General features: G+C 42.1%; 1 protein-coding gene across 1 annotated transcript; it reads right to left on the bottom strand.

Moving 5' to 3' along the window:
* Positions 1-4,168: 4,168 nt before the first annotated feature.
* Positions 4,169-19,009, bottom strand: txnl1 (thioredoxin-like 1). The gene is made up of 8 exons (XM_084324334.1): positions 18,768-19,009; positions 17,995-18,091; positions 16,758-16,931; positions 14,476-14,598; positions 13,657-13,726; positions 12,016-12,188; positions 9,119-9,223; positions 4,169-4,472 (listed from the first exon to the last, which is right to left on the bottom strand). The coding sequence occupies exons 1-8, from the start codon at positions 18,863-18,865 to the stop codon at positions 4,443-4,445; spliced, it is 870 nt and encodes a 289-aa protein (XP_084180460.1). The 5' UTR covers positions 18,866-19,009; the 3' UTR covers positions 4,169-4,442.
* Between the last annotated feature and the right edge of the window lie 270 nt (positions 19,010-19,279).

The following is a 19,279-nucleotide window of genomic DNA, read 5'->3' as shown; positions in this document are numbered from 1 at the left end:
ACAACTCTCTACTGTCTTGTATCTCTGTTTGAGACAACTCTCTACTGTCTTGTATCTCTGTTTGAGACAACTCTCTACTGTCTTGTATCTCTGTTTGAGACAACTCTCTACTGTCTTGTATCTCTGTCTGAGACAACTCTCTACTGTCTTGTATCTGTCTGAGACAACTCTCTACTGTCTTGTATCTGTTTGAGACAACTCTCTACTGTCTTGTATCTCTGGCTGTAGTGGAGGGTAACACAACCTAAACTCAGTTTAGCCAACATTTTATTCATGAAATAAGTGTTTACTTACCTTTTCAAACTGATATAAATCTTTGTGATTGGAATTCATTCTATAGATTATAATACGTAGAATCAGATTCATGCAAGTTACATAAAAACAGGGTATTTTTGAGGAATTAAAAACAAAATAACCACATTGTTGCATATTAGTGTTACAGTGATCATAGTGTTTATTTTACCTCTGCATCATAAGGCTGTGTGTTGTGAGAGAAAATAGACGCTATCTTTTCCAGGTCGGCCATGTTCTGAGTAACACACACACACACACACACACACACACACACACGCACACGCACACGCACACACACACGCGCGCACGCGCACACACACAGGACTCCAGAGAGAGAAAGGGGTGGAACGAGACAGGAAGAGAAGGCTTCATCTTCACTTGCGATGTCATCCAGCGATAGAAACGATGCCAGGAGTTAGAGAGCTGCCGTTTTTCTCCTGATCAGACGGAGGGAAGACAGAGAGGACATGATTGGATAAGACTCTAAACGCATCCTTCCTTCCTTCTCTCTCTCTCTTTATTCCACCCTTCCCTTGTTCATTAATCCCCGTTCTTTTGTTCATTCCCAAACTTCCCTTTCTTGCTTCCTTCTCTCCTTCACTCGTCTATTCCCTCTGTCCTTTCCTCCTTCATTAGTTTGTTTCTTCCTTCTTTCCTTGCATTCTTTCATTGATCTGAAGCCCTATTTCTATCCAGACAGCCACAGGAACGTAGCAGAGTGCCCCCCCTCGCCTTGCATCTATCCCCCTGCATTAGTGGGCCTATAAACAGAGGAACAAGTCCTCCACTTCCCTCAAAAGACCTAAATCTTTGCGCTTCCTTTTGGACCGACATGTGTTATGGGAAAGCCCGGTCCGGATCTGCACGCGGGAGGGTTTTTGGACTACAGGATGTCTCTCTGGGCAAGTCATAAAACGCGGGGAACATCACATGTTTTTTCTTTTCCCCCTTTTTTTTTTAACTGGGGTCAAACCGCTGTTAAATAGGCCTGCGGTATCAAAGTGGCTTCAGATCCCAACATCAGGCGGTCCACTTGACCAACATGGGCCGTATACATACACATCCGTAGCACATGCACAGCACAGCACAAGCTCCCGCCCAGATGAGCATCACATCATCATAGCTGAGCCCATGGCCGCCACCCAACTCTCTCTCTCTCTCACCCCATATCCCTCGTTCTTTCACGTCATCTCTATCTCTCACTTCTCCTCTCTCCATCATCATCATCATCTAGTCTCTCTCTCTCTCCCTCCATCTTTCTGCGGGATGGGTCCCGTACTGAGCCCTTTCATCCAAGTTCCAGGGACTTGAATCACCGACGCACCCTGGCGTGTGTTCCCCCCTGTCCTCTCCTCCACCTCTATAATTAGGCAGCGGGTATATTAAGAGAGGCAAGCAGGGAGGGGATATTGCGATGCAGGAACATTACAGTTTTTTTTATGGTGTGGTTAACCTAGCCAGTGGAATGATATGGCCCTAACATATGTTACACACTTCATCTCCACTATACACTTACGCACGACTCACGGACATATGTGCACACAAACACACTTCACAGTGGAGATTATCTTGTAAGATCACAGTAAGTGGCATATGTCACACATTTCCCCACACGGACACAGATACACACACACACACACACTTATGTTTATATGAATTATGGGGATATTACATTCATTCTGTAACGAAGCCTATAACCTTAACCTAATCCTAACCCTAACCTTAACCGTGACACTGCAGTAGCTCGTCAAACTAAATCAGGATGTCTAACATGTCCTCATTTGGTCCCCAAATGTCCTGATTTCGTGATTTGCTGATATCTTGATTTTTTTTTCTTTTTTATGTTGAACCTAAAAAGATATTTGTGAAAAAGAAACGATTGGATTATTATGGGTGTCAGATAACAGAGTACCAAATATAAATATATATATACTTTTTATTATTATTTTTAAATATTTAATTGAATTTACATTTTTACAAATTGTATATATTACCTAAGGGAATAAACACCTATTCCTTGTAAGTACATTGTCATCCATCTATCTAATTTCAGAATGCAATTATTTGGTAAACATAATGTCATCAGCATCAGCTAACTCTGTGCTCGGACCTGAGGTAAGATACAAAGTATTAGTATCAGAGAACTGCCAATGACATCCTGTCCCTATGTGTTTACAAATTATGTTTTAAATAAAAACTGCTATGGTAATATTGATGAGGATATTTAATAATATCAAATTAATCTTTAAGCAAATAAACGTTCTAAATATGTGAAACCATTTTCTTCAAGCAATATAGTGAAAGAAGCAGAATATCTCAGATCTAAAATTATAATTGGTACAATATCTTAAAATACTTTATTTCCTAATAACTGTTGACGTGACTGGCAGGACTGGACAACAGCGATCAAACGTGGTAAATCCAAAAAACTGGAATCCATTCGAAATTAATTTGTGTCCAGAAAACATTCAATCTTAAAAAAGAAACAAGAAATGAGGAAAATTCCTCATTCTCCACTTTTTTATCCCAAAATATGTAACAATCCTTGTATTGATTTATTACAGTAGAATTACCTGTTTATATCAAATTATGGTTGATGAAATGTCTTCAAATATAAATCTAATAACCAGCCTGATCCACCATTTCAGGCCCATAGTGAAGAATCAATGTCGGTTTATATAATAAAATCCTAAAAATGGCCATGGGAAATTGGCATTTGGAAACGGGTCACATTTTCGTCCGTGGACTTGGAGTGCATCTAAACGGGATGAAAAACAGAGGGGGCACAATACGTCCCCCACCGTGCCGCCTGCGTAACCTACTAACGGAGGATTTCAGAAAAAGCAGGAGCCCCGTGGAACAGAAAATGAAGAAAATGCAGCGAAGAAACACTTATAGGAAAGGCTTTGGCGACACCAAGTGGTCACATTGGATATTACATCACACCTCTGGAGAACTACAGCAAGGTGTAGTCCTATTTTTGTTTTAATTTGAGCCATTACAAGGAAATAGAAAATGCCTACAGATATAAAAACTATGAGTAACCACTCTAGTGTATGATGCTTACAAATACATTCCTCACAGCAAAGAAATTGACAGTGAGTGATCCTCATGGGACACAGAAGAGAGCAGGATGTGAAGTCTAAATTCTGCACTCATACACATGGCCTTAAATATGAACACTAACACTATACATACTCATATTCCCACAGCGCAGAATGATTCAGTTTTAACTAGACAATATACTGGTAGAAATCAACCCATCTACCATGTGGGTAGAAATACCTAGGATGTACAGGGGAAAAGTTGCACATGTTGCAACATAATATATTAATAATTATAATAATTTCTAAGAAAGCATGCATCTGTATTTCTAGCTATACTTTAAGGCACATCATTCATAACATAATGAATTCATGAAATATGTATTACAGTTTTAACATAAAATTGTACTCTCATTGAATATATTACTGCTCAGATGCATTTGGCAAGTCTCCCAATGTAATCTGAGCAAAGGGAAATCTCCTGCTATGTTCCAGCAGCTTTAGACCCTAAAACCCTGGACGCTCAGTCTCACCACCACATGTAGCAATATAATCTGTTAAGCTACAGTGGAGTCAGTGTGCAGTACATACAGAGAGAGGATAACACACACAAAACTAGGAAATAATTGGAAGGCAATCATTTTTAAAGGAAAATGATAATCTATTTGAAATAGAGTTGTATGTGTGATGAACACCTGAAATACCCAAAGAAATTGAATACAATTTTAATTTATATTAATAATAAAAAAAAAAAAAAAACTGTATGAGGGTGTACAGGTAGGCATCCTAGCTACAAATACAACGGCGGAAAGAAACAAGCATGACGCACATGCCTTTGAAAAAGGATTGTTGTTTATTTACAGTGTTTTTCTTTCTGAATTACAATAAAAATTATTTTTTTTAGAATGGGTCTCCTCGGTTGGAGAATTCATTTGAAGCACGATGGGGGACAGCTGGACAGGACCGTGTGTGTGTGCGTGTGCGTGTGTGTATTCTCGTGCTTGCATGTGTGTGTGTTTGGCAGAGGGAAGTCCTTGGAGGAATCTGCAGCAAGATGGCCTCCCCTTTCTCCTCCTCTTCTTCTCCTCCTCCTCCTCCTCCTGCTCAGTGACTTTCTCCTTTCTTCCCCACAACCTGCATTTAAACAACACAAACCATGAGTACAGCTAATGAACCACAATGACGAATAGCATACATAAATATATATATATATATATATATACACACATATACACCATTTAAATATCACATTGCGATTCTGAAATATAACTTCACATGCAATAATACCTTAAAATAATTGGGGTACATTTCCAAAAAGATTTTTTTTTTAATAAGATTGTTTCAAGTTTTAATACTCTTCTCTTTGTGTAAATATAACATTGCAGAACTTCATTTAGGGGGTTGTGTGTGTGCAGAAACTTCAGAGAACCACATTGAGCAGTTATGGTACAAGAAACAATTACAATTAATAATAATAATAAAATGTATCAAAAATAATAAACAGTGTTTACTGTGTACAGTAATTATTTTGTGGCAGTGTGGTGGTGGTGTTTTGGTGCCACATCCATCCAGGTTTGGCTATATTGCAGGTTGAAGCACAAAAGGAATTGTATTATGATAAGTGTAGGACTTCAACACTTTACGGTACTTTTGAGGGCAACTGAACTAAAATTACTAATTACTTGCTCTAGCACAGTTATTAATTGTGCATCACTACTGGTGTGTAGGAAATATTACTCTATGTTTATAGACACCGAAGGCAAGGCAACCTCGTCTATGGAAAGAATTTACGAGGGAATGAATGGGAATTCAAACTATCACCTACGTAAGACCCGTGTCTAACGTAGCCACTCCACACATTGTAATATTGTCTAGAATTAAGATCTCCATGACTCAGGTTTACAAATGCATTTTGTTTAAATGTAAGACTTTTTAAGACCTTTTTAATACCACTTAGAGCAACATTTGATACCAATTTCATGACCATATTAGGAAGAAAACTAAAACACAGACACTGTATTGGCGGCTACACATGCACGCCAATTTTAATTATTGCATGTTCCATACAAGCTCCCGCCAGACACACCAAGCTCCAGAAAACAACTTGAATACAAAAACATTTCATATATTTAATAGGATTTAATCTCCCGACAGTCGGGCTTGCCCCCCGCCAAAAAAAGTTTAATATGCAAATTAAATGTATGACTTTTTAATACCTTTCAATTAAGAATTATGAATTTAATACTTTTGACCCCACAGTCAGATAATTATCCCTCTGGAGTCCAAGTCGTTTTTTGGGGGGGGGTTTATTGGGTCCTGGGGAGTCAACAGTAGGTGGCACATACAGTAGTGCCACAAGTGCTATACACCATTACAAAGCCGGGAACCTTAACCCTTTCACTGCCACACTACCAAATGGTTAACCCTTTCATTGCGACAATACAGAAGGTTAACACTTTCACCTTTGGTAGTGAAATAGTGGTAGTGAAAGGGTTAAGAATCATTTGAGATGCAGATGCATTATTCGATAATTACATTTTATTTTTAACAGGAAAATCTGTTGATGTCTTGATATATTTAAATCTCTCCAAAGTGGGCCAAACGGTCCACGGTAGCCTGCTTGATCCCTCTAGTGTGCCAACAGAGAGAGGATTCTCTTTCCGTTTCAGTACACAGTGGAGATGTGGCTCGGAGCTGTCCGCGGTGCTGAACTGGACAGAGAAGTGGCAACTGAAGACTAATTTCTCTATCATTCACTTATACAAAAACAAAGACTGAAATGGATATATATACATCTTTATTTAACTAAACAATGCTGATTTAGTTTGCACATAATCTCACACGCATCCAAAACATTGTGCACACATATGTGTCCCCATAAAACTATTGCTATTTTTTTTACATCTACAACATTTCATGGATTAATGAACAATTAACACACAACACAAGGATTCGATGACAACAATGGTGGCCACATTCAAACTAATTTACTCTCAATAACTGTCAAACTAAATGAATGTGTGCAAAACTTTAGTTTTTGGATGTGTGTGAGATTATGTATGTGTGTGTGTGTGTAAGTGTGTGTAAGTGTGTGTGTGTGTGTGCACGTGTAATCAGCATTGTTTTTTGGTGAAGTGCCCCTTTAACACTTTCAGTGCCAGCAGGGGGCGCACGATTTAGTGCTTGAATGCCCACCATCCACTTCAATGTTAGCGTTAATAACGCCTAATCTATGTTTTAAATTATGGCTATGTGTCTAATCTGCCCGTCGCTTATCAATGACTCGTTTTCCAGTCAACATTGTCGAAGCGGATTGTTTTTTTATCGGTTCATTTTCGTTTTATAGCATTTTGAAAAGCCCTCGTTTTCAAGGAAAATAAAAAGATTCCATGATAAACGCCCTGTACTGGAATATTCTGGCATACACAAAAACGTTGTAATTGTTCTGCCTATTTATGAATCGTTTTCAAATAAACGCTAGATTATCGATAGTATATGTGTACGTATGCATGCTATATAGGCGATCTGAAAAATCGATTCTCTGATTTCCTCAAAGCGATCACGCACAGAGACACAACACACATAGGGCGAACGCTGAGATCTCAGCGAATACAACTCTGATTATCCCAAGACTTGTAAAATAGATTCCTTACCTCAGATCAGATGTTCTCCAAAAAGATCATTCCAATTCCTGATCGCCATTCCAAAAATCGATCGCTTTTATTGATCCAACGCTGCATACTGGACATATGTATTCCACGCTGTTCTGAGGGTCCACAATGAATCCGATCGGCTCAGGTTAAATGCCTGAGAAGTAAAATGTGGATTCCGGATTTTTCTTTTCTCATCCATTTTCATTGAGTCCATTCCAAAAGGGTGCATTACCATCTGGGAGACGATAGGGGGTGGTTTTTTCACATCTGAGCTCCTGATGGGGCTGGTTTACCAACGGGAGACTCGGTTGATGAAATATGAATTCAGATCGCTAATAAAAAAATAACACACTAATTGTCGTGGTGGGCATTCAGGCGTCGGGCTGATAACACGTGTTATCACGTGGTGGGCATTGAAAGTGTTAACTGGACTCAACAACACAGGCAACTGTCTTCAGTCTTCAGTCAACAACATTATGGCTGAAGTAGTCCCGACACTCCGACTTTGGGTTATGCACGCGAGTCTAGGGACTTATTTGGAATATAAATGTATACGCAAAAATCGACAACTTTTCAATAAAGATTATTATAAATCAACATGCCTTGCTGATGTCATTCTTTATATAATCTATCAATTGTTCTTAAGCTCGATACACATAAGATTTGACAAGGAACCACTCCCATTTCTCCAGGACATTGAAATCTTCCAGGACACTGGACCAGCACCAATGTTTTCTAACGGAATCTTTATTCATCTTTCCTTATCCAATATGTAATGATTATGTTATGAATCTCTATTTCGAGTGTCGATTGGTTTGACATTATGTTATTTACCTATAATGACCATTTACATGCAGGGGGCGAAATTAAAGCCCGCCGCCCGCCAGGGGCGCTCAGTTTTTACCTTTGGCGCTTGCCACTGAGAGCCCTGCCCGCCGTGTGGCGTGTAGACGTGTAGTTCATAATGATACTCTTATTTTGAAGATCTGTGCGGGTCTCATTTCCGGCCCAAGCGCAGCTAGTCATAATATCGATGGCTCCGGCAGTTAGCAGCATTCGGTTCGTATGATATTCTTATTTTGAAAAAAAACGTGGCAACGAGTCATATCCGCCCAGCCGGGCCAGCCCCCTGCAGCGGGATACTATTGGCTTCTGCTCGTATCAACACAGAGCGGCCCGCAGCTCTAGTGCCACTGCTAACGTTAAGCTCTCAGAATGGTAGCAGCTCGCCTGCAGCATCTAGTGCTAACGTTAAGCTCCCAGAATGGTAGCAGCTCGCCCGCAGCATCTAGTGCTAACGCATTGACTAACGGTATCTAGCTGGCTAGCTACTGATATCAACAAATGCTCCAGCAATAGTCTACTCGAGTGCATAAAACCTCCGTTCCCTCGTTAGCTAGCTCGCGTTAGCTAACGCTAGATCGATCTGTCCCAGTAAACTAAATTGTCTTAACGTTATCTACCGGGCTAGCAGTAGCTACAGATAGCTCCTGATATCAATGTCTTATAACATTGATTGAATGCGTATTCTAGCTGAGGGCATGTTGAATGTGATTTGACAACATAACCGTAACGTTATAAATGGGTCCAGCTGCATCGCCGGAGAATCCTTGCATGCTGAATGTAGGGTCTAGCTGAATATAGGGTCTAGCTGCAGGGCCGGAGAATCCTTGCTGGAGCTGGAGGCTACTCAAGTATACACACAGACAGTGGAGCTGTTTGCAGATAGCAAGCATTTTGACTTTGGTGGCGATGTCTCGCAGATAATACAACTACAAGTATGATTATATAATATATATTTTATTTAAAAAAAATTTTTATATAAAATATATATATATATATTTTTTAATCAAAAAAAATTTGGCAGGTAAGAAATATGCTTGGCGGGTAGACTCTTCCCATCTACCCGCCACTGGACGGTGAGTCAAAAAGTTAATTTCGCTCCCTGTTTACATGCTCAATTGAGTCCAATAAGTTGCTCCAGCTATTTCTGGATACCATTAGTTACACAGATTTGGTACATTCCAGAGACATCTTTGACGTTTTCAATTCATGCTTGTGGCTTGTACAGGGGTCCCTATAAAAGGTCAGATAAGGGGAACCTGGCTTGCTCAGGTTAAAACATACCCGTTTGAAGTCGTTCATGTTGGTGGCCTGTACAGGGGTCCCTATGAAGGTCAGATAGTTCACTTTCGTTGTCTCCTCATCTCCTTGGTTGGATTTGATGAACAACTGGGAAGAAAAAGATGAGCCTCTCATTCATATTCATGTACAGAGAGTATCGACCGTAAGCAAGGCATAAAACTTAACAGCAGAGTGCGTCTGTGAGTCTCTCTGTTGAGTTACTGCAGTGCTCTGCTGAAACATGTAGTTCTGATCCTCTCTGTTGTTACTGCAGTGCTCTGTTGAAACATGTAGTTCTGAGTCTCTCTGTTGTTACTGCAGTGCTCTGCTGAAACATGTAGTTCTGAGCCTCTGTTGTTACTGCAGTGCTCTGCTGAAACATGTAGTTCTGAGCCTCTGTTGTTACTGCAGTGCTCTGCTGAAACATGTAGTTCTGAGTCTCTCTGTTGTTACTGCAGTGCTCTGCTGAAACATGTAGTTCTGAGTCTGTTGTTACTGCAGTGCTCTGCTGAAACATGTAGTTCTGAGCCTCTGTTACTGCAGTGCTCTGCTGAAACATGTAGTTCTGAGTCTCTCTGTTGTTACTGCAGTGCTCTGCTGAAACATGTAGTTCTGAGTCTCTGTTGTTACTGCAGTGCTCTGCTGAAACATGTAGTTCTGAGTCTCTGTTGTTACTGCAGTGCTCTGCTGAAACATGTAGTTCTGAGCCTCTGTTGTTACTGCAGTGCTCTGCTGAAACATGTAGTTCTAAGCCTCTGTTGTTACTGCAGTGCTCTGCTGAAACATGTAGTTCTAAGCCTCTCTTGTTACTGCAGTGCTCTGCTGAAACATGTAGTTCTGAGCCTCTCTGTTGTTACTGCAGTGCTCTGCTGAAACATGTAGTTCTGAGCCTCTCTGTTGTTACTGCAGTGCTCTGCTGAAACATGTAGCTCTGAGCCTCTGTTGTTACTGCAGTGCTCTGCTGAAACATGTAGTTCTGAGCCTCTGTTGTTACTGCAGTGCTCTGCTGAAACATGTAGTTCTGAGCCTCTCTGTTGTTACTGCAGTGCTCTGCTGAAACATGTAGCTCTGAGCCTCTGTTGTTACTGCAGTGCTCTGCTGAAACATGTAGCTCTGAGCCTATTTGTTGTTACTGCAGTGCTCTGCTGAAACATGTAGCTCTGAGCCTCTGTTGTTACTGCAGTGCTCTGCTGAAACATGTAGTTCTGAGCCTCTGTTGAGGTACTGCAGTGCTCTGCTGAAACATGTAGTTCTGAGCCTCTGTTGAGTTACTGCAGTGCTTTGCTGTAGTTCTGGTTTTCCACCATCAGATGCAGAATTGCCAGATGTATGATAATTATCGTAATTGTACAATCATTTTACCCTCTATACGATGTGTTTTGCCCTCTGTATGATAATACAGAAAAAGCTAATTTTCCACAGAAAACGTTTGAAGCCTTTGGGACGATAATTTAACATTTTCCATCTGGAAACACTGCATCAATTGAACTTGAGGTGTGTTATTGGCATAGAATTACACCATAAAACAGAGGCATAAATGGAAGTTCTGTAAATATAAATCATCAGTTATATAGTATATAATATTATATATATATAAGAAAAACTGGCGTTAATCAAAAATCATTTGTACACCTGTTGTACAGCAACTTCAAACACTGGGGCCAATGAATCATTACATTACAGAGAACCTCAGAAACCCTAACCGCTTAGGAACTGATGTCTTTCAATGTAGAATTCATTTCAGATGACTGAAACACATAAAAAAAATGACATGTCTCAATGGCAGTGGAAATACTGACTGTACAGTGGCAAATGACCACATTCACACAGCAGCCATTTCGCTACTAGGTCATGCTCAGGTTGGGTTTCTTTCTATTGCCTTGGGTGGGAACAGGGTGGAAAGAAATCCCAACCAGAGCACGACATGAGAGCATAATGACAACCTATGGAACCCTGCTGCTAGCTGTGCCCCATGGTTTCCATTCCATGTTAGGGAAACTCCAGAACAAATGTGGAGACTTTTCTCCACAATATGACAAGAATCTGGTGAATTGTGATAACAAACTACAATTCTAAACGTCCCAAGTGTCCCTAGAAGTAGTCTTTGCACTCAAAATGTATATCGAGCAGGTCTGGGTTCGTTTTCTATGGGAAAACATCCAGCCAGATAAGTGGAGGGGTTCAAAGAACTCAGGCCCATCTCACCACTCAAGAGAAAAGCTGGACCTGACCCGGTACTTGTTCTGTGGAAGTAAAGCCAGAGAATATCTGTACCAAATACCACTACAAGCATTCTGCCACTTGCACACAAAGGGTGCATTGAAGTTGGGACTCAGCGGGACACGAGAGAGACGATGTTTCTTGTTGCAAGAGAGACGACTCTTCTCTGCAGTGTCAAGATGATCATGCAGAGTAATTGTTTCTTGTTGCAAGAGAGACGACTCTTCTCTGCAGTGTCAAGATGATCATGCAGAGTAAACAGAAGATGAGGCATTCCTCTTCATGATTAATTGACCCGTCTTGTGCCCTGCCCTTTCTCGTGAAAAAGAGGGCGGGGCATGATAAAGGTAAATCCCATCTCAGGTCTGCGTGCAGGTCTCCGCCAAGAACCTTGGTGTGTGGTCCTTGGCGACCGGCTGGACTTTTCCGTTCACGTCGCCTCAACCACCAGAACCTGCAGATTCTTTCTGAGCAACGTCAGAAGGATCCGCCCCTTCCTGACAAAATACTGCTAGCTGGTTTACTGACTACTGCCACCAAGGCACTTCAACTGATACAGAACCCAGCGACCCAACTGATCAACCTACCAAAGTCAGCCCACATTACCCCACTTAGTACGATGAATGGAAGCGGTCAGTATTTCAGTGTTTTGAACTGCAGGGGTTTAAATGTGAACTCACTGTGACACTCTGTACATTCTGGAACTTGACGTAGCGCAGGGACATGAGCCCGTCGTCCTTGTAGTCTTCCTCCGACAGCTCCAGGGTCTGGGTGGCCTCGCTCCGCTCCGCGTCGTCAAAGTCCATCGACCGGGGCAGGTTAATAAACACCTTCACTACTTTCGGGGCTTGGGCTGGAGATGGAACCACCACAACACAATATGATTTCAGGCGTTAATGCAATATAGGATTTTAATTCTTGCGGCAATGATCCGACATTGTTATAATAATGTCGGATTGTTATTGTTATAATTGTTATTGTGATAGAGCCGACATAATCACATGACGACATTTTTATCAAATAATAAATACATACAACTAAAATTAGGTTGAGAGTGCAATTATATTAGTAAGCTCCGATTAAGACTTGGAAAGAAAACTCGCCAGATTCTTTAAATCTGGTAAAAGAAGACGATTCTTCAAGTTCACACACATTGACAGTGTTGTGAAGAAGGCACGACAACGCCTCTACTTCCTCAGGCGCCTAAGGAAGTTCCAAGTCAGTCAGAAGATCCTTAGGAACTTCTACTCATGTACAATAGAGAGCATCCTGACCGGCAACATCACCTCCTGGTTTGGGAATAGCACTGCACAAGACCGTAGCAGACTACAAAGAGTGACACGTTCAGCCGAACGCACAATTGGAGGGGGGCTTCCCACCCTCCAGAACATTTACAACAAGCGGTGCAAGGGGAAGGCTAAGAGAATTATTAAGGACTCGAGCCACCCGAACAACTGCCTCTTTGAACTGCTGCGGTCAGGCAAGCGATACCGGAGTCTTAAGGCGAGCACAGAAAGACTCAGAAGAAGCTTCTATCCCCAGGCCATCAGGCTGCTAAACGAACAATAATCACTATGCGGCAACCATCAAATGCACACATGCACACATGCACACAGCACACACACACACACACACTCACTCAAACAAACAACACACTGCAGCACCCACTCTCCACACTTTAGATCACACAAACACACTTACACTTTATATTTATTGATGGGGGATTTGCACTACAACTCGTACACCTACTGTGAATTGTACCTAAATTGCACCTCGTCCCATTCTCCATTTCTGCCTTGCACTATATAGTATTGTATATTAGTACACTGCACAGTATTGTATATTGTATGGCAACTACGTCTATTCTGCATCGAACATTGTACATATGTCTAAACTGAACACTGTGACCTCATCTTTTTTTGCTTCTAATTTTGCTATGTTATTTTATTTCATACGTATCTTGTCTTGCACAGTCTCTGGAGCGCAACAGTAAGAAGCATTTTGTATAAAAGTATTCTGTACTTCTGTATGACAACTATTAAAGAAACTTGAGTACTCTGAACTGCCTATTTCTCTTACAATACACCAACAGTCTGAACTGATGCAGTATATGTACATGACATGGATTGAATTGGATCATTACCTTTTGAATCAATCTAAATCGATGTACCTTTACACTCCCGCTGCGTCTACTGATGGAAGGTAGCGAGCGACATGTATGGGCTAATATATTGACTCTTTGCATTTCAATGCTTTGGCAATAGTCTCGTCAGCATTCGTTCTAACCACGCACACGCTGAACTGGTGTGAATTTGACTCACCGAATTCTGCGGACAGTAGCTTCATGGAGAACAACTTGACGGGCTGGTTGAAGGCTATGGTGATCAGCAACTGCAGGAGACAAATCAATATCGCATAAGAAGAAATATAGCCTTCACACCGGTATATTACACTGAAATCAAGAGATCACAGGATTGTAGTTTCATAGAAAATGCTGTTAAAACCACCACCACGGGTTTGCAAACACTATTCAATGAAATTTCAGATCCAACGGCTATATTTTATTATTATTACTTTCTTCTTACACATCCAAATGGCCCACAGTGCAACAGGCAACCAGCTTCACCCACAGGCAACCGACAAAAGCAGATGTGGAAGTTTTACACCGTGGAACTGGTGGTGATGTCAAATCTGAGAAGCCATGACCTTAACGATTCATTGCCAAGTGACACTGAACTTATAACATGTGGTCTGTGGTGAACTTACTTAAACTGTTAAGACTTAACAGGTTAAGACTAAACGTAACCCGTCTGTGGTAAAAACGTGGAGAGAGGCTGGCAATTCAGTTTTAGTTCCTTTCATTCAAAAAGACAAGATAGCGTAGATAGAGCATGATTATTCGACTATTGTTTCTATCTATCTATCCATGAACAGGATGTGAACTGATCAAACACACCACCACCTAGAGAAAAGCATGTGGCTATTCACGGATCTGCTTTCTCACATCTTCGTTAATATTCACGATTTGTTCTGAGACATATTTGTGATTGGAGTGTTTTTTATTGGCACTTATACACTCCACCAGGGAAGTCATGATATAATAAGAATGTGTCCTCCTCAACCTGATTGGCTAAACCTACCTGTTCGTCACAGTCAGACTCCAGGTAGGTGGCGTCTTTGGTTAAGCAGCTGTCAAAGCCACAGTCGTCACTCTCGTTGAGACACTCGCAGCCGGCTTTGCTCACAAAAGGCATGAGGTCCATCTGGAAAACACAGAACGGAAATAATGAGCGACTCTGACATAAGTATTGTCCTAGAATATACAGCTGCACACTTCCAAGTGTATTTTAGTTAGTAATGCTTGGTCATTGAATAGCTCTGCTTAAAGAAAAAGAAAGAAATGGCATACATCACAGCTTTCCTTTAATGGTTTTAATTTGTTTTTTTTTAAAGAAAAAGGGATGTGAATTTCATTTGGCTTAATATAGTCGAGAGCCAGATCAATTCAAATATGCTGTGATCGGCTCCGACTCCGAACCGTCCTGTCGGGACATCCCTGGTTCCTGGGTAAAATGTACACTTTCTGCTGGATGTGCAACCTGACTAAATCAATGGCGGCCTGTGTGACTGTGCACGTAGGGTATGAGCAGGGCTTCAGCGTGGAGTGGCGCACCTCTATAATTATGGAACAATGCGGATGGTGTCACCGCAGGGCAATGATTGTCACTGCTGTGGCGAGAGAGCGTTCACTCCGTCCCCCTGAACCACTTAGGCCGCACGAACCGGCGTTCACAGAGAATCTTCCAAATAAACAATAGGGATATTTAAAAGCAACCACGTTTAGTATGATGCCAATCAGGCCATGTGAGCGGATCGGAGCGTGAGCGGAGCGGGCGGTTTTGACGTGAGCGAGGAGTGGGTTTTAAAATGGGTCGGCGCGACGTCCGGAGCGAGAGTTCTCCTCCGCTCCAATCCACTCCGGGACGCTCACACAGTGGTTTAACACTGATGTAATAATATACATGTAGTACAATGCCAAAGCAACAGATGGCGATGTACAAACATGAAGGCCATTTTCAACCAATGAGAATTGAGAAGGGTGAACCTGTGATATCCTGTTCAGGCTTCACTCCTCCTCCTTCACTCACTCCTGTTAGAAAAGTATCGACGCCATTGTTGTTGTCGTTAGCTTACATGCTAACGTTAATGGCAGCGACCATAGCATTGTGGCTTGGCTAACTATCATCGCTTAATAGAGCTAGTGAATGGATAAACAACGTTATTTAACATTGCAGAATGGGTACAATTACAATGCTGCTCAATACAAACAATTGTTAAGGGGCCCAGGGGGTGTAGACTGTTGTAGTTTGAGCTAATTTACACCATGCTCCAAAAAATAAATAAAAAAAAGCCGAGCGATCTGGCGCGGGGAGCGCTCGATTCAAGGTGAGCGGTGAGGGAGCGGAGAGCGACTTGGGGGCGGGGTCAACATGAGCGATTAGCGGAGCGGACCAAGCTTTAAAGAGCGAAGAGCGGATTTCTCGGCCGCGCCGATCCGCTCACGTGGCCTGATGCCAATAGTAGGGATGGGCAAAACTTGAACAAAATTAAGTAAGGATAATGTATAGCTACGAGGTCATTGTCACAAAATAATTGACCGACACAGAGTTTAGAACACCGAGGCGCCGCGCCGAGGTGTTCTAAACGCAGTGAAGGTCAATTAATTTGCGACAATGATCGAGTATAGGTATACATTATCCCGCTTATTACATGGCTAACTTACTAACAATATACCTAATTCATTTTATACCATCGACAAGACGAGATCAAATGCAGACGCAGTTGTTCTGTGGCTCCTCTGTCGTCGCCGGCAGCCAGCAGGTGTGTGGTCTGATTACCTGATGAGTGCAGCTGTGCATATGCTGAGCTTAGCTTTCGTGACTGTCTGCGACCAAAATGCTTGATTGTGATTGGTCAATAGCGCTCTGTTACCCGTATCAGCAGTCATTATTGCGCGTTGCCCATAGCAGCGGTCCGTTATCAAGAAATAACTGATGGCTGTCAAGGGCAACCGAGCGCTATTGACCAATCACAATCAAGCATTTTGGCGAATGTTAAAACGCCATGTAATAATATTAGATAGTCACTGGGAACTATTCGAGTACTAATCGAAGGTCACGTTGCTACCATGTAACATCTCCAGTCTCTCTTTCTCCATCTTCATTTCCTGCTGTTAACAGACTGTGATGCCACCTGGCTAGTTAGCAAGCTGTACCCAGCATGGCGTTCAGCGGCGTAACAGTTAATATGGTCCCCTCTCAATACACTACACATTGTTGGTGCCGGTAAAAACAAGGGAAAACATATCGTGCATCAGTGACTGGGCGACTGGGAGGGGGGGGGGCGCAGCAGCAGAACTCACGTATCCCTTTGGAATGTCTGAGTCCTCGTTGCTTCCCGGGTCGTTCTCCAGGTGCTGTTTGATCTTCTCCTCCAGCCCGGAGCCGTCCGCTCCTTGGTACTGATCCACACGCACTCTGTTCCGAAAGAAGAGGAACGTCGGTGTGGCGGAGATGTTGTTGGCGGCCGCTGTCGCCTGGAAGAGAAGAGGGAGCACGGGGACGGAAAAGACCCAGGAAGGGAGAAGAGAAAAAGGAAGAGACGATACTTTAATGTCAGGTTTCAGTGAAATATGAGTGAATTTCCTATAATGTTCCATTGAATACCTCCAACAACAGGAAGACCGGCTTGGGTTATTGTATTAAATTATATTGCGTGCCACCCTGGTTTAACTAGACTACAGTTTCTACAACCACCAAAACAGGCGGGGAAGAGGAGTGAAAACACCACCCAAAGAAATAAGTTTGTTGATTTTAATTCAACATAATACACACATAACAGTTGTTCTGCTCTTCAGAACCGGTGTAGAACTGGACAGACGTGCTGGGGGACTTATATTTTGAAGAGCACAAACACTACTGCGTACCAGGAATCCTCTGATGCATCAGAATTGTAAATAATGACAGATAACCACAGTTTTCAGTCTTACTTAAAGGTGTAATCTGCAATGCCATCAAACAGCGACCACATCAAGGCAAAAGAGCCCAGCTTGGTATTGAGCTTTGTTTTCTTTGTTGTTTTGGCCTGAATTTAGCTACTTATTATACTGTGAATTTTTCCAGATCTTTTTTGGTAAAGCCCACAGTTTGGCCAGCAATAGCCAATATACCTCTTGAAATTCAAGCCATGTTGTCATCGCTTGCCTGGATGTCACTATTTCAATGACATTACAGATCCTACCTTTAAGAGGGGACCAAGCACAACAGTGACGGAAAGTAATAAAAGTTGCAAAAACACATTCCGATACCTGAATTGCATGTATGACACTGCCAATGTATGGACCTAAAGACTTGTCAGTGTAATTTCCCTGATAGCCAATGGTACACAATCATAAACCGGGGTGGTCTAAGTTTTAATCCCCCTGGACACCCTAGTAAACTTCACTTTGCTCCCTTTGGGCCCAAGGATGAAGACGTTTCAGAGCCCCAGATCTGCCATTATGAAAATACCAGTATGTACGTAGCATCATGTCGCATCACTTTCACTTCCTTTGTTATTTAAGGTTTCACATGACAGTAGCAGCAACACAGCACACTTACCTGACAGACATGAACATCTACTTCCAGAAAGACAACTTGTGGATAGCTGTTACTAAACGTGTGGAACGCAGAGGCTATTCTGGCACAAGGCCGACACCTGATGAGTCAGGAAGAAGAGAGTCACACTGTTAGCAAACAACAATCATGCAGTGAGATTATAGCCCTGCTGCCAAAGCAACACTATGATGAGCTATCGGCTTACAAAACACAATTCGCGTTCAGTTTTCACAGTTATCCTAATTGATCTGACCATTCGGGCTAATTATACGGACATAGCTGTGTTAGTTAACTAACTAGCAAGTAGCAACCCATCAAACCAAACAAGCTAAGGACATCTCACTCATTTATGATGAATTGAAAATGGGGGACCCTGATGTAAACAAGACGAAAGTCTTTCTCTGGTCTGCATCCCCTTAACAATTGTATGTATTGAGCTGTACTGTACCCATTCTGCAATCTGTTAATAAACTTTTCAACCAATCAATCACCCAGCGAGCTAGTCTCTCACGTTAATACTGCTATGTCATGGCTAGCAAGGTTAGCGATCTAGCTATCTAAACGTGGTGCTGTTACAGCAAACTGGCTAACATTAATAGCTAGTATGGTTAATGTTGGGGAACACATTATAACATAGGTTTACATCATGCACTGCATGTTCAGCGACATAATGGGAAGTAGATCGGAGATGTCAACTAGCTAGCTAGCTTACTGCTACTAACAAACAGCCGGCTTGGAGGCCCTGCCCTGGGCCTGGGAGTCGAGTTTAGCCTTACCCGGCCATGGTGAACTTCACTACGGCGAGCCTGGAGCCGGCAGCCGCTAGTTCAGGCTGGAAATCGGAGTCATTCCCGATTACTTTCACCTTTACCATTGTACAGTTTTAAAAAAAATGTCAGCTAACTAGATGGGTAAGACGTTTATTATAACAGACTATCAAATAAAAACGCTTTTGTTTTTAGCTTTAGCTCCTTGATTTTCAACCAACTCTCTTCTCCCGGATGGATCCGTGCTGGTTTGCGCTTTAGCTGGTTTGACGTGAGGTGACGTTCGACCAATCAAATCACTCGGGGCGTGGTCTAACCAGAGCAATAGTATGCAGCTGCAGAGCCGCAGACCCAGCGGCGCTCTCAGGGCCGCGCTCTGACGGCCGCATTAATGGCTGAATTGGAGTATTGCACTGTGCGGGCACAGCTGTGAGATCCGCGCGAGGCCAGATATCTTGAATGAATGTGTTTATTTATTTCGAACATAAATTGAAAAAAATAATAATAAAAAAAAACTAGAC

The sequence above is a fragment of the Notolepis coatsorum genome, assembly GCF_963971535.1.
Source record: "Notolepis coatsorum genome assembly, chromosome: 11".
In the NCBI taxonomy this organism is placed as follows: Eukaryota; Metazoa; Chordata; class Actinopteri; order Aulopiformes; family Paralepididae; genus Notolepis; species Notolepis coatsorum.
The sequence above is the reverse complement of the archived record's forward strand: the minus strand, read 5'-3'. Positions and strand labels throughout refer to the sequence as shown.